The sequence below is a fragment of the Ostrea edulis genome, chromosome 10 (genome assembly GCF_947568905.1).
Source record: "Ostrea edulis chromosome 10, xbOstEdul1.1, whole genome shotgun sequence".
In the NCBI taxonomy this organism is placed as follows: Eukaryota; Metazoa; Mollusca; class Bivalvia; order Ostreida; family Ostreidae; genus Ostrea; species Ostrea edulis.
In genome coordinates, this window is record NC_079173.1 from 25,828,971 (window position 1) to 25,843,760 (window position 14,790).

General features: G+C 37.5%; 1 protein-coding gene across 1 annotated transcript; it reads left to right on the forward strand.

Annotated features, from left to right (window-relative positions):
- Nucleotides 1-7,068: 7,068 nt before the first annotated feature.
- Nucleotides 7,069-7,731, forward strand: LOC125665316 (uncharacterized). Its single transcript, XM_048897967.1, has one exon. The coding sequence runs from the start codon at nucleotides 7,069-7,071 to the stop codon at nucleotides 7,729-7,731; it is 663 nt and encodes a 220-aa protein (XP_048753924.1).
- Nucleotides 7,732-14,790: the final 7,059 nt, after the last annotated feature.

The following is a 14,790-nucleotide window of genomic DNA, read 5'->3' on the forward strand; positions in this document are numbered from 1 at the left end:
TTCTACAAATTTTACAGGAGTTATGGGACTATTGTGCTTTAGATTTTTTTTTGCGGTGGGACATATGGCTACGCCTATCAACCTTGATTTGATTGTGTTAATAGGAACAAGTTGTTTTACATATTAAGTGTTGTCATAGGAAAACGTTTTAGTGATATTGGATAACTTTAGAATGAAGTCAAGTCATATGTTGGATTTTAATCTGCTTTCTTCTGTTCTACAATGCAAGAGGAAGCACTGTCTCCTTTCCTATTTTGTCTCTGCACCAATGGTTTTGAAGGATAACTTCTTTCAAGCATATTATATGAACAGACCCGATTAAGAGATTTTTTATTGTTTTTTATGTATGCTGATGGCACAGTTTGAACCATGTCTGGTATTCACAAAGATTACACAATCCCCAAAGTCCTTCCGTCTGTCCCACTTGACTTTGTGGGCGCAACTCCTCAGAAACCCCATTTTGCATTGTTATCTTTAAATTTTAATGTATATAGCTTTCTGTTGGACAACCTTGGGTTTTTTAGTTTACACTTACAGTGTAAACCATTTTCGGATACGCTCTTTCTGCCTATCTAATTAGTTTCTGCATCGAAGTTCAAATGAGGATTTTAATCATTTAGAATTTTCTCAAAGCTCCTAAATGTATGCACTAAACTGTAGGTAAAATGTGAGAAAAAATAATCCTTCATTATTAACTCGTGTGGGGTATGGAAATTCCACCTCTGGAACAAGATTCGCTGTCTACAGAATTCTGTTCGGATTTTGTAGGATTTGTTAGTTACCATATATAGTTGTTTCTAATGTGCCGCCATTTTGATTCGACAAATTTTACAGGAGTTATGGGACTTTGTTGAATTTGTACATGCTACGCTATAGGAACACTTTGTGGACGCAACTCATCAGGGACCGCTCTATGGATTTTGTTCAAAATTTGCAGAATTGTTAGTCACAATATGTAGTTGATCATATTCCACAGCAATTTTGATTCTACAAATGTCACATCATGGTCGGACACCCACGGGTGATTACGCCCATCACCCATGGGTCTTTTTATTCCTACTCGCTCGTTCTCATGAATAATTAATGAAACAATTTGATTTAAGGCTCATAGTACACCCTGAGTGAATTTGTCCAATCAACAGGATGCGTTCAGCCGAATTTCGGTATACAATTGTTGTGATAGAAACAGAGATCGTGCTCTGTCTGACATCAGGCTCACTTTCGACGGAAATGTCATCAAATCAGTTCCAGTAGTTAAGAACTTGGGCGCTTACTTTGATCAGTCCCTCAGTATGGATCAACATATGGATCACGCATAGCTCTTGTCCTTAGAGGAATTTGACTCCACTGTTTTTCCTTATAATAGCTCTAAAACTTCATTGTTATTTCGGATTTCAAACATTTCGGTTGAGCATCACTGAAGAGACATTATTTGTCGAAATGTGCATCTGGTGCATCAAAATTGGTACCGTATTAGTTTTACATGTGACTAACATGGCAAGGTCATGTTTCTACCAAATAAGGAATATTGGAAGGATTAGACACATTATTGACGAAACAACCTGCAAAACACTAATGCATGCTCTGGTGACATCAAGACTCGACTATGCCAATGCATTGCTACCTGGCTTACCAAACAGGACCACAGACAAACTCTAAAATCTAGCTAAAAGACAATTCTAAGTTATTTACAAACTGTTTTAAAGCGTATTACAATCTTATGCAGGTACCATCATTTTTATGCCCCCGAGATCGAAGATCGGGGGCATATTGTTTTGTCCTGTCTGTCATTCTGTCTGAAACTTTAACCTTGCTAATAACTTTTGAACAGTAAGTGATAGAGCTTTGATATTTCACATGAGTATTCCTTGTGACAAGACCTTTCCGTGGGTACCAACATTTTTTTACCCTGTGACCTTGACCTTGGAGTTTGACCTACTTTTTGAAAACTTTAACCTTGCTAATACTTTTGAACAATAAGTGATAGAGCTTTGATATTTCACATGAGTATTCCTTGTTACAAGACCTTTCTGTTTGTATTAAACCTTTTGACCTTGACATTTGACCTACTTTTAATTATTTTTTTTTACATTGGTCATAACTTCAAAATGGTAAATATTAGAGCTTTCATATTGTACATGAGCATTTCTTTTGACAAGATCTTTCTACTGGTACCAAGATATTTGCCCTTGTGACCTTGGCCATCTTCGGAATTGGCCATTATCGGGGGACATTTGTGTTTCACAAACACATCTTGTTTATGTAGGACATTGTTGTTTTTACTTTGAATTGTATGCTTTTTATGTAAAACGCTTTAGAGATTTTATTGTATTGTATAGCAAAGTTAAGTTAATGCTACCTTTAAAAACAGAAGAGTTCCGTTACTATAAAGATTACTTAGATTGGACGATATTTTGAATATTTATTTATCAAAAAGGATCACAATATATAATTATCATGTAAAACTTTATATGTACATACACACTAAATATCAGTATATTCATGGTATAATATGTTGTATGTTTTGCTGTTTTCCACCACACTCAACAATTTTTCAGTTATTTGGTGGCGCCCAGGTTTTATTGGTGGGAGAGAAAACCCAGATACAATGTACCTGGAAAGAGACCACCGATCTTCCGAAAGTAAACTGGGAAACTTTCTCACTTACCCGCGCGAGCGGGATTCGAACCCACGCCGAGGGAGGTGAGGGACCGTGTGAATTTGAACCCGATGCTCTAACGATGCTCTAACCACTCGGTCACGAAGACCCTATATGTTGTATGTAACACTGTACATACAATATTATTTGTCTACGTATATGTTCGAAATAGTACGTAGTTTCACACACGTCTTGCCCCATGATTAGATAATTACGATCACATTACATTTTGTTCAGTCTTTAATTACACCATGAGTATCACACTCGCCTACATATTCGATTGGTAGGAAGTCGTAATTTAATTCGACTAGTATTATATATATGTACGTCTATATAAAAAGAAGTCTCACACATCCTACATTGTATATACAAAAGCATGATAGCCGTATTCATTATATACCCATCAATAATTCGTGTTTTGATATTGCAGATTCACCTAGAGTACAAATAAGATACTCTCAGAGTTGGGTAATCTTGCTTTAATTCCTGTCCAAACCGCCAGCGAGGGTGAAAACTAAAATTACAACATTCAATGCCCATCATCAGTCCAATGAAATTATAAAATCAATTACTAAGACATATGCTTGTAGGAATTATGAGATTAATCACTGTTCGTTTTCTTCACCTTTCATCTATGAGGTAATACTTACAAAAACTTATACTCTCTTGGGATCTGGATTTGATGTTTCGATTTTACAACGGCAAAAGTTTGCAAAGCAACGTGGTGGAAATGACTAATTACGTCTAAAATTTAAAATCGATAATGGTCGCAATACAAATCCGGGACTGAAGCATCACACCGAGTGTGATGTATTCCCGTGGTGATTCAGATCATGTCTCTCTGAAACTGATAACTTTACAATGCATCAGCGCACTACCAACTTTATCCTAAGAGTTGGATTGGACATTAGTAACATCAGATAAACCCGTGACCAGCAGATAGCAATCACAAACAATTCAAAGATTTAACAATTTATTTACATTGTCAATTGTTTACAGAAAATACATCAATAAAAATTACTAACTTGCAGTAAGCCTAGTCACAGTTGACAAAAATTGTGGCCGATACTTGTTTTCCGTGGAGCTGAATTCTCACAGAGGCATGTATTAATGAACTATCACAAATCGGCCTTTAAGTCTTATTCAATCCCCACATGTAATTTTAGGAATGCATATTAGCACAACATTTCTATTTCTACTAAAATAAACGTCTAAAGAATTTTTCTTCTGGAACATAATGTGCTAAGTTAAACACGTATTACATGAAAGGTGAAGATAACTAACAGTGATTAAGCTCATAACTCCTATAAGTAATACAAAATAAATAATAGGGCAAACACGGATCCCTGGGCACACCAGAGGTGGGATCAGGTGCCTAGAAGGAGTAAGCATCCCCTGTCCACCGATCACACCCGTCGAGAGCCCTATATCTTAATCAGGTAAATGGAGTTATCCTTAATCAAAATCAGTGTGCCAAGAACGAGACTGTTGAAACCGCTTCACCATCAACCTGTTTGTCAGTAGCCTGCCTTGATTCAAATCTGACCAAGTTACAAAGCAGATATTGAGGACTCTTTGGTGTCTTTTATTTCGAGTTCACGGGGACAGATTTTTTCTTCTTATGTAGAAGCGTTTTGATAAACTCTTTTTCATAAGATTGATTGATTGACTGAATATTGTTTAACGTCCCTCTCGAGAATATATATATAGAGTGGTGACCACTGCCAGTGAAGGGCTGAAAATTTTAGGCCTATGCTCGGCGCTTATGGCCATTGAACAGGGAGGGATCTTTATCGTGCCACACCTGCTGTGACACAGGACCTCGGTTTTTGCGGTCTCATCCAAAGGACCGCCCCATTTAGTCGCCTCTTACGACAAGCAAAGGGTACTGAGGACCTTTTCTAACCCGGCTCCCCACGGAATGTTTCATACGAATACTAAAACAGGTCAGCTAACAAAGAAGCACAATTCGTGCCCATGGGAATTCCAGCAGACTGTTGGAATACCTGATCACCAATGACTAGGAAGATATTGTCAATGAGGAACTCCAGCATATTCTTTTAATTCAACTTCAGAGTACTTGCGCGTGGAATCAGAGTGGTGTTTAAGAAAGTATTTTTGTTTTGGATGACTGATCACTAGATACGAATATTTCCTTTTTCCATTTTTGTTGAAGAAACAACTGTCTATGATATCAAAAAGTCTAGTCTTTAATTTATCGTGAGGAATGGTCGTGCAAAATGTTGAAAAGTCATGCGTTTGATGTTGATTTGAGAAAAGTTTTGCAATTTCAAATTTACTAAAGTTCTTTAGAATATTTTAGAATCCACATTTGATTGACACCACTTCTGGCATATGTAGTCGCACAGTACGTTTGAAGTTTCTCCTTCACAGCTGTTAAATCTTTTCGTGAGGAGCAAAGATAGGGACTTGGTAGAACATTTATTCGATCCAACAATGTATCTTTCTTTCTAAAGGGTTATGTGAAGTTTAGCTATTATATATAGTATAGGAATCCAGTATAGTTACGGTAAATTGTATTCAAACTCAACCTTATGACAAACGGGATGATTTCAGCTTCTCCGTCATCAACTTCCCATATCTATGTACCAATATTCCATTATCATAAATATTAATATGATGTTTATGTCTCAACTGATTCGGTACGAAAGAGCTTGTTCTGCGTATGGTGAGTTTTAAATCGAGGCATGCTACTGACAAACAAGTAGATGATGTAGAGTTTTCAACAGTCTCATTTATAGTCCGCATTTTGCAAATTCTATGGTCGTTATAATGATCTAGTTTGTGAAATGCTGTCTGGCGTGTTTCATACCGAATGTTAGGCCGTCCTTGGAACACTGATATTGACTACGAATAACCCCGTTTTCCTGATCAATATATAGGGCTCATGGCGGGTGTGACCGGTAGACAGGGGATGCTTACTCCACCTAGGCGCCTGATCCCACCTCTGGCATGTTCACGGGTCCGTGTTCGCCCAACCCTCTATTTTGTATTGCTTATAAGAGTTATGATATTGATCACTGTTCGTTATCTTCGCTCTCCATTCATCCATCCGATTGACAAGGATACTAAATGTGTCTAAAACTGAAGCACGATTTTGAAAAATTTCATCTTTTGAAAGGTCATTTGAGTATACAAAGGATTACCAAATGTTGAATTAATGCCAAGTTCGTTTAAAATACATTTGTAATAATGAGCCTTAAAAACAAAGACAATGTTGTTACAAGCTTTATTTTCAGCTGGAACCAAAACGTATTCCTCATGTAACCTATCTAATTCTTTGTAAGGGTTAATGTACGAGTATCGCTCCATTCCTTAAAAGTAATGGACCGAGGCCCCGAAGGGGCCGCGGTCCATTGCTATTAAAGAATTGAGTGATACGAGTACATTGACCCACTTAAAATCCACCTTAATAAAAACTAAACTTTGTGCATTTTAATCATGTCTTACGTTTTTCATTCTTTTGTTTGATGCATTTATATCTACTTGTACAAAGGTTGACCTACTTTCCGAACACTCAATTCCTGAAAAATAATGGAGTGTTCGAACAAAAGAATGACGTCATAGGTGGATTTTAATAACACTTCTTGTTTACTAAACACAGAAGGGTAGATGGTACGTATTTTTGTTTTGATATGTCTAATACGGAATTTTAATATTCATCTTATACTTTCAATCCATTCTGAAAAGGTTTTTAGTTCTTTTTCATATTCAGTCCATCGTCTGGCATAATCTTCGACAGAATTCATAATAGAGATAAAGTTCTGTCGCCAAATGAAATACAGGTCCTCAATTTCAACTATATCAACATTACCAGTAATGACATGTCCAGCTGGATTATAGTTGAAAAAAACACACCCAAGAACGCGTAGATTGACAGGGCCGTAAGTAGGGTTCTAAATCAGGGGAGGCAGGGGATTGGGGGCCGCCGATTGACTTTACGACTGAAAATGACACTTTTTAAATCCCAATTTATCATGTTTGTGTTTCATTTGTACTATGTAAAGAATCGTAATATGGTGTCAAAGACAAAGGTGCTTGTCTTCATTTTAAACATATATCCTATAATATAACATTTATATAATTTTATTTTCTTTTTTGCCAAAAAATCAGACGAGGCAGTTGCCTCGTCTGCCTCATCGGCAGTTACGGCCCTGATTGATTAAGTATATCTAGGCACTGCAAAGTTTGAATGGACCATACTGACACCAGTGGGTCGGACCTATACTCCCTTTGATAAACACCTCTTTATAACGTGTAAAACAAAATTGATAAGAAATATTTCCTGGAAATATGTGTATTCTGTGTCTTTTGTATCTATGTTTCAATTCCCAGTGTCATTTTGCTGGGGAAATAATTAGTACTATGCGTGCTCCAAAACCAAGATCATGAAGGTCAATACCATATCAGAGGAACCAATCTCCTTAAATGGCACAAACATCGAAGATGTCACCAACTTCCCATACCTAGGAAGTAAGATCACCACTGATGGGGATTCAGAGGCAGATGTACAAGCTCGCATTTCTAAAGCCACAGGAGCGTATGCTGCTCTGCGGAACATCTGGAGGTCAACAAAGTTTAGCACCAACACCAAAATTAAGATCTTCAAGAGCAACGTGCTTGGGGTCCTACTATATGGTGCTGAATCTTGGAAAGTAACCAAGTCTATTTCCAACAAGCTGGATGTATTTCAGACCCGATGTCTCCGCAGAATATTGCGCATCTTCTGGCCTAACACCATCTCAAATGACGAACTGTACAAAAGGACAAACACCACTCCTCTATCCCAGACGATCAGAAAGAGAAAATGGCTGTGGATAGGACATGTATGCAGAATGTACCCAAATTCCATCCCAAGGGTTGCTTTGAAATGGTCACCAACTGGCAAGAGAAAGAGAGGAAGACCAAGAGAGACCTGGAGAAGATCGGTGGAGAAAGAAATGAAAGATAACAACTGGAGTTGGGGACAGGTCCAGAAATGGGCAAAAGACAGACCAACATGGAAGTCTCTGGTGACGGCCTTATGTGCTGACAAGCACGAAGAGGACTAAGTAAGTAAGTAGTGAGGGATGGGAATGGGACGGGGGATCCGCCCATTCGCCACTGAAGTTATAATTTGAAAAATAAACATCGTACAATCTGATTAAAATCAGATCCTCGATCCGCTCCTTTTTTTTTTTTTTTCGTGTAGCGACAAGAAAAAAAAAAAAAAGAGGAGCGGATCGAGGATCTGATTTTAATCAGATTGAAACATCGTATAGTTAAATTCTTTTGCGTATACAAGGTATTCAAAATATTAACGTCATCTATTTTATCATCCAATGAAATTAAAATGATAAGTGAAGACTGTTGTAACCACACAACTTGTGTAACTAATTAGTGGCGGATCTCGGGGTTAATACATTTGTAAGTAGACCTAAAAATTTGCGATAACATTGCTTTGCTTTATGAGTAAAAAAGTCTACAATATTCATAAAACATTGATACACAAATGTTGAAAATCATAGAAGTTTATCACTATAAAATCGCTCGAGATGTTTAGAACACTTAGAGCCGAACTTCCCTAGAGTCGAGACGTCTGTTAACCGTTTATTCGGACACGCCTGTCAAAGTCTTTTCGACGCTTAAGGTAATGGTAGCAATCGGAGAAAGTACTTTGACTTGAGAATGAATACGATTGTAGAAGGGAGGGAAAGATGGACCGAAGCATGCATTTTGTAAAACGATTCTTGTGTTGTTAAATAATCGAGAATCTTATTTGAGATGTCTGATTCGGTTCACTAAACAACTTAGCATCACCTAGCAGAGTTCATCTTTCACCGTAAGCACTTAACACTAATTTTAGAATATGTAAACAAGTTGTAAGCTAGGCCTATTCCGTAATTCAACAACATATCGCAGGAACTGGTAATTTAATATGTAGTAATAATACCGCTACCCTTTATAAAACCACAAGGATGGTGGGTGACGATAATTTTAAGAACTATTTTGAAACGAAGTTTTGAGTGAAGTATCAGCCCTTGTAGCCCCCCCCCCCCCCCCCCCCCCCCCCCCCCCCCCCCCCCCATAGCAGCTGATTAGGGGATGGTACGGTATATACCCACACTATTATTAATACACTGACAAAATTACCGGTTCCTGTGAACATATTTTAACACCTGACGACATATGAAGGGTTGTGAATAGTGAATGTGAGCAACTGCATGTGAATGCACGGGCAATGGAAGTTGATGTAAATAGATACATGTAGTATGTGCATGTATATATATTTATACATGCACATACTATATATTTACATTAACTTACAGTGCCCATGTGTGAATGAGTATTTCATAGTGTTCTTGTCTGCTTGTTGCAATAATATAGTCCCCTCCAATTTTATATGGATATTTTTGTGCAAGGGTTATATGTATACAATTAAAATTGCATGGGGAAAAGTTTAGTAATGCAGAGCTCTAATATCCTTTATTATCTCTCATGTTTTTTAGACATTTATTCACAAACACATAGGCATACACATAAGAGTTTATAATTACTATATATATTTAAAAATTAATGTCATGCCTTGGCTTTTAAGTACATTTTAAGAATCATGACAAACAACACTTTTTAAGATACAATTTTCTGTTTTATTGTTATATTCATGGAATAAAAATCCCATCCTGTGTTTTATTTGGGATATCTATTCCCATTCATGCTCAAATAGGATATTTACTGCCATTTCGTGTTTATTTTGGGACATTTCCTCCTATGGGACATTGTATCCCATATTAAGTTTAAATATGGGAGTTAAAATCCTATGGGAGAAATTATATTTTTTCTCCCATAGGATTTTTGGTGGGAGTGAAAATCCCCCAAGTGGGATTAAAAATCCCTCCAAAATCCCATGGGATTTTTTGATTTCAGGTGAAATATCTTAAAAACTACAATAGGTACAAGTGTAAATGTTGGTGCATGTCTTGTGAACATAAAATCCCATCTTTTTTTTGTAAAGGGTTTATTTGTATCCTTAATAAAAGGGTTGGCGAAACTCCGGACTTTTGTCGTGTCCAGAGTTAAATGTCGCACTGTTAACAACCATTCTATCGAAGAAAAACAACCCCAAATTCTCCGTCATCACTTCAGTTTGGATATATTTTAGATGTTGTAGACAACATTGAAGTAGTTTTGATCAGATTTGTGATTTCACGCTGTCACCGCTAAACAATATATAACTACCGATCCCGGGAACTAGTAAACACCGTAATGACAATGCACGTCACTGTTGAGATTTATAGTTAGCGTTTCACTTTGATGTTCAATGTTTTTGTAAATTTATTTGTTTGAATTTCTGTTTTTATCCTTTTAATTCATAAATCTTGTGAGACTGTCTCACCTCTTTGCGCAAATAACCTACATACTTCTGCTGCTTGGAGATGTAATCGGGTCGCCATTTCCAACCCGGAAGTTAAATGCCTCGGTGCATGTGACCTACATTGTACGTATCAGTTCGGTTGTATTCAGGTGAATGCAACAACAACAATTTTACTTGTATCTTTCTGGAGGTTTCTATTCTGTTTTTCCGCAAATGATATGGCATTTCGGGTATCAAGAGAAAAAAATATCAAGTAAAAATAGGATAATAATGCAAGAGGGGGAAAAAGAAAAGTTTCTCTCCTTGCAAAGACCACAATACTTATATCCGATGTATGTGCTCCAGACACTTAAACGATATTAGACTGCATTTTTGCTGATGCATATATGTACACATAGTTCAGATCTTATTCCTGATGAAGAGTTAATTTCAAGTACATTTGATCACGACCCTGTGATTGCCTTTGATATACATGACAAACTATATGATCACAGTACGACACAGTTGAATCACAGGCGTGGCACAGAATCAGCATAAAATTACAGGTAAACCTAACGATGAACTCAAAGACGAAGAACGAAACTCCAAAGACATACCAGGAGCTTGGTCAATGTTGCATGACACGTTTAGTGAGTGTCTCTGAAGACAACCAATTCCATAAACTTGGTAATCTTCATATCAAGCCTTATTAATCAAAAGATGAAGAACGCTCGTGCACAAGAAGGATCTGGAACACATAGGAAGGCAGACCTCGGTTATAGAGAATAAATCTTACACTTCATCAACAAGAGGACAAAAAAGCCATTTCCGGTATTGCCATAGTGAGGCCTTTGAAATGATCGATAAAACAGCTGGATGTGATAGAAAACTGTTCTGGAAACTGCTGAGTGTACACAGCGAACGCGAGAGGCCGAAATATACACTGAAATATCGCATGGCGAGGAATTGATACCATTTCATGGCGGGGACATTGATACCATTTCATGGCGGGAACATTGATAACATTTCATGGCGGGGACATTGATACCATTTCTTGGCGAGGACATTAATACCATTTCATGGCGGGGACATTGATACCATTTCTTGGCAGGGACATTAATACCATTTCATGGCGGGGACTTTGATACCATTTCTTGGCGGGGACATTAATACCATTTCATGGCGGGGGCATTTTAGTCACTGGGTACAAATTTTTCCAGAAAGAACGAGGTAGATATACGAAAATCGAGTACTCTCAAACCGTGAAGTTCCTCAAACTCTAAAACGCTTCTGGTTCAGACAAAACTCCGCTCTCAGAATAGACAAAACTCCGCACCCAGAATAGACAAAACTCCGCACCCAGAATAAACAAATCTCTTCTTGAACGAACATAACTTCACTCCCGGAACAGACAAAATTCGTGCTCCAGAAATAGACAAAAAACTCCACTCCTGGAACAGACCAAAAATAAAACCGCTCTCGTAACAGACAAAACTCATGATTCCGGAACAGTCAAAACTCCTCTCGGAACAGTCAAAATTCCGCTCTCGGAACAGACAAAACTTATGCCGATTGTATACATATGAAATACGGAGGCGGGGTGCTAAACCGATACTTGTGTTCGATAATCAATGCGAAAATGCCGAGTAGTTTGAAAAATAGAATTTTAGTCCCAATTCATAAATGTGACAATAAACCAGACCAGTCTCTTGATAGTTGCCGTTTAGTCTCGCTACCCTTATGCATTTTCAAAGTGTTCGAAAAGCTTATTCACTCGAGAATTGAAAACCCTCTCACTAAAAACCTCGAACAGCGGAAATTTCAGAGGAATGGCTGCTTTTGATTTACAAGAGACTACCGCACATCATGTTCACTGTGAAAGCTCCGAGTAATTTATTTGATTTTTATTTTATTTCATTGTAGATTGTAAGAAAGCTAATGGTACCGTGAGGTTATCAGGAATATGGGCTCTCATAGATAACTCATATTGGAATTCTCTATTACTTTAAGCCAACTGACTTGACAGTATTAATTTCATTCAACAAAATAGTACACATATGAAAAGAAACAATATATTATTGAACAATGATAGCTGTTTACTGATGATTATTATATGAAATAAATACGACATGCATTATCAGCCTTTTTTTCTAAGTATTGACGCACTCTGTCGACCCGCCACATTCCTCCCGCCTTAGATATACATGTATTCACACTCCCAGGATATTCATCCCCTGGTAGGCATTTTCACCTTTCAGTTTTAGGGCACTAAGTAGAAAATGTAACGGACCAGACCGGGATTCGAACGCGGGCCAACATCAACTGAGCTAGATATGGTTACTGGCGACTGAGTCGCGTCTGTTTGACCACCAGTCCACAGTAATTTGTCTAAGTGGATTAACGTTCAGTAAAGTGCCAGATGGGGTAATGTCCACTCCTTTTTTATATCGGGTTTTATCAAATAGTTAACGGAGTATTATCGCGGTAGCTCAGTGGTAGAGCGTTCACTACGTAAACGGGAGGTCGTGAGTTCGAGCCCCACTCGTGCCATGCCTGTGTCAAACCTACGACATTCGCATTGCTCCTTAGCTAAACGCTTGGAAGTTACAGGTCTTTTGGATATGACCTTTAAAAACGCAGGTTCCGTGTCGCGACAGGCGTTGGCACGTTAAAGAACCCTCACTTCTACAGCCCTGAGCGCTTAGCATACATGTAGATCTAAAAATAGCACTTCATGTAGAGCTTGTGATATCTTAATTTGAGTAAAAATTTCTCGACGGGACGGAAAACAAAGAAACAAAATAATGTACACATACAGCTTTTAACGTTTCAGTGGTGACCCGATCTGGTCACCTTTTTATGGGGTAATGCAAACTTGTTATAGCAAACCTGCATCTGTTCATAAATTCATAGACGAATCCTGTAGATTTCAGTAATGATTGTGTACTGTTAACTAACCGTGTTACACTCGCTATTTATCTGTTGAATCTAATGTGCATGACATTTACATTGTAATATTGAAGAAGAGGATCCAGTGCGTTAAAAGAATTCAATAAAATACATCCAAAATAAAACTCGTCTAGATTTCCACAGAGCAGTGGACAAATCATATTCTTACGAAACACAATGATAATTCTCATAGAACTTCAAATCCGTTATTCGGGACTTTATTAGGTGAAACCATGCTTCACAAAAATGCTGTACTTTTTCTCTGTTCGTAATATTGAAACCAGCTACCGGTAGTGACATGCACGAACGGTCCCAGATCCAGACTTGATAATGGACACAAAAATGCATCACTCACCTCAGCAGAAAGTAAATTTACCATGTAATTTTATTCGGTGTTCCTGTCGGCTTACTTAGAATAAGCATATCTGATATATTTTGCTGATATTCTTCTCTTAACTTTAGTACTGTAAAGGAGATGTTTTCAACATTATTGATTACTGAATTTCACTTATTTAACCCAGTATAAGGTTTTGGTGGGGATTTTTTTTAGTTCAAACACCTGTAAGCGGTGGTATGTACATGTATATTTTTTCATGCGAAACTGTCTTTCCCAGCTCATATAGAATTATATATGCAGCATATTGTAGTTTTGAAAACTTGTCTAACTTAATTTAAACATATTTTATTGATAATATGGATTGAAAATATGTCTGATATTGACACGAGTACCAGAGGTATTTGTTGCGTTGTATTGTTATGATGCATAGGTACAGCCCCCTCAGTTTGTATTTATAAAGCAGAGTCTCACACACAAGAAACTACAGAAATCTCCTTCCATAAATCGTCCTCTTTTACATCTCAAATTCAAAACCAAGCAACTTTCAGATGGAAAGTAGTCCCCAGTGTAACATCGAAATAAATAGGAACCAAGGCCTTTATGCAAGGTGCCATTCATGCAAGTATGACAAAAGCCAAATAAAATGTAGCTCAAATCGTGTATGAATTTTGGAATTTGATGCCCTTCTTGTGACCTCGAACTTTTAATTCAACCTTGAAATTGATGAAAATCAATATAAATTATCCAAGTTATTACGTACCATTCCTGAAATTTTGAAAATCAGATTGATGCTTGCTCCTCCTAGGCACCTGATACCACCTCTGGTATATCCAGGGGTCCGTGTTTGCACAACTCTCTATTTTGTATTGCTTATAGGAGTTATGAGATTGATCAATGTTCGTTATCTTCACTTTTCATTGACAATGTAAACCAGTCAATTTGATTTCCAAAACTTGTGAATACATGGCTGTTCCAAACCAAAAAAAAAAAAACAAACCCACACACACCACCGAAACAAAACACACAAACGTAGGATGACTTATTTAAACTGTTTTTACCACGAAACACGAACGTAGGATAAGTTATTTGAACTGTACTGTATATCTAATAAGACACACGAACGGAGGATAAATTATTTGAACTGTACTGTATTTCTAATAAGACACACGAATGTAGGATCGAACGAGCTGATACCGTATTCCTGCCACAATTTTGTCGCGAGGGAGTCGACAGGGCGATGCAATAGTTCCACCCCTTTTCCTGCTCTACGTTGAAATATGAATTTATTATGAAATTGCAACAATTCGAAAAGGTGTGTGCTTTCTTTTATCAGATGACTCCCCTGGATTTATGGATGAGATTGAAGAATTAGGAAATATGCATTTTTTGTTTTTAAAAAAAGAAAAGGGGAAAACAGGAATGGTTGTGACTCGGGTAGAACACATCTTATGGGATGTTTACGTTAATTAAGTTAGATTCTCCGTCATGAAT

Excerpts from the sequence above, each read along its gene's own strand:
- LOC125665316 (XM_048897967.1), top strand. The coding sequence starts at position 7,069 with ATGAAGGTCAATACCATATCAGAGGAACCAATCTCCTTAAATGGCACA.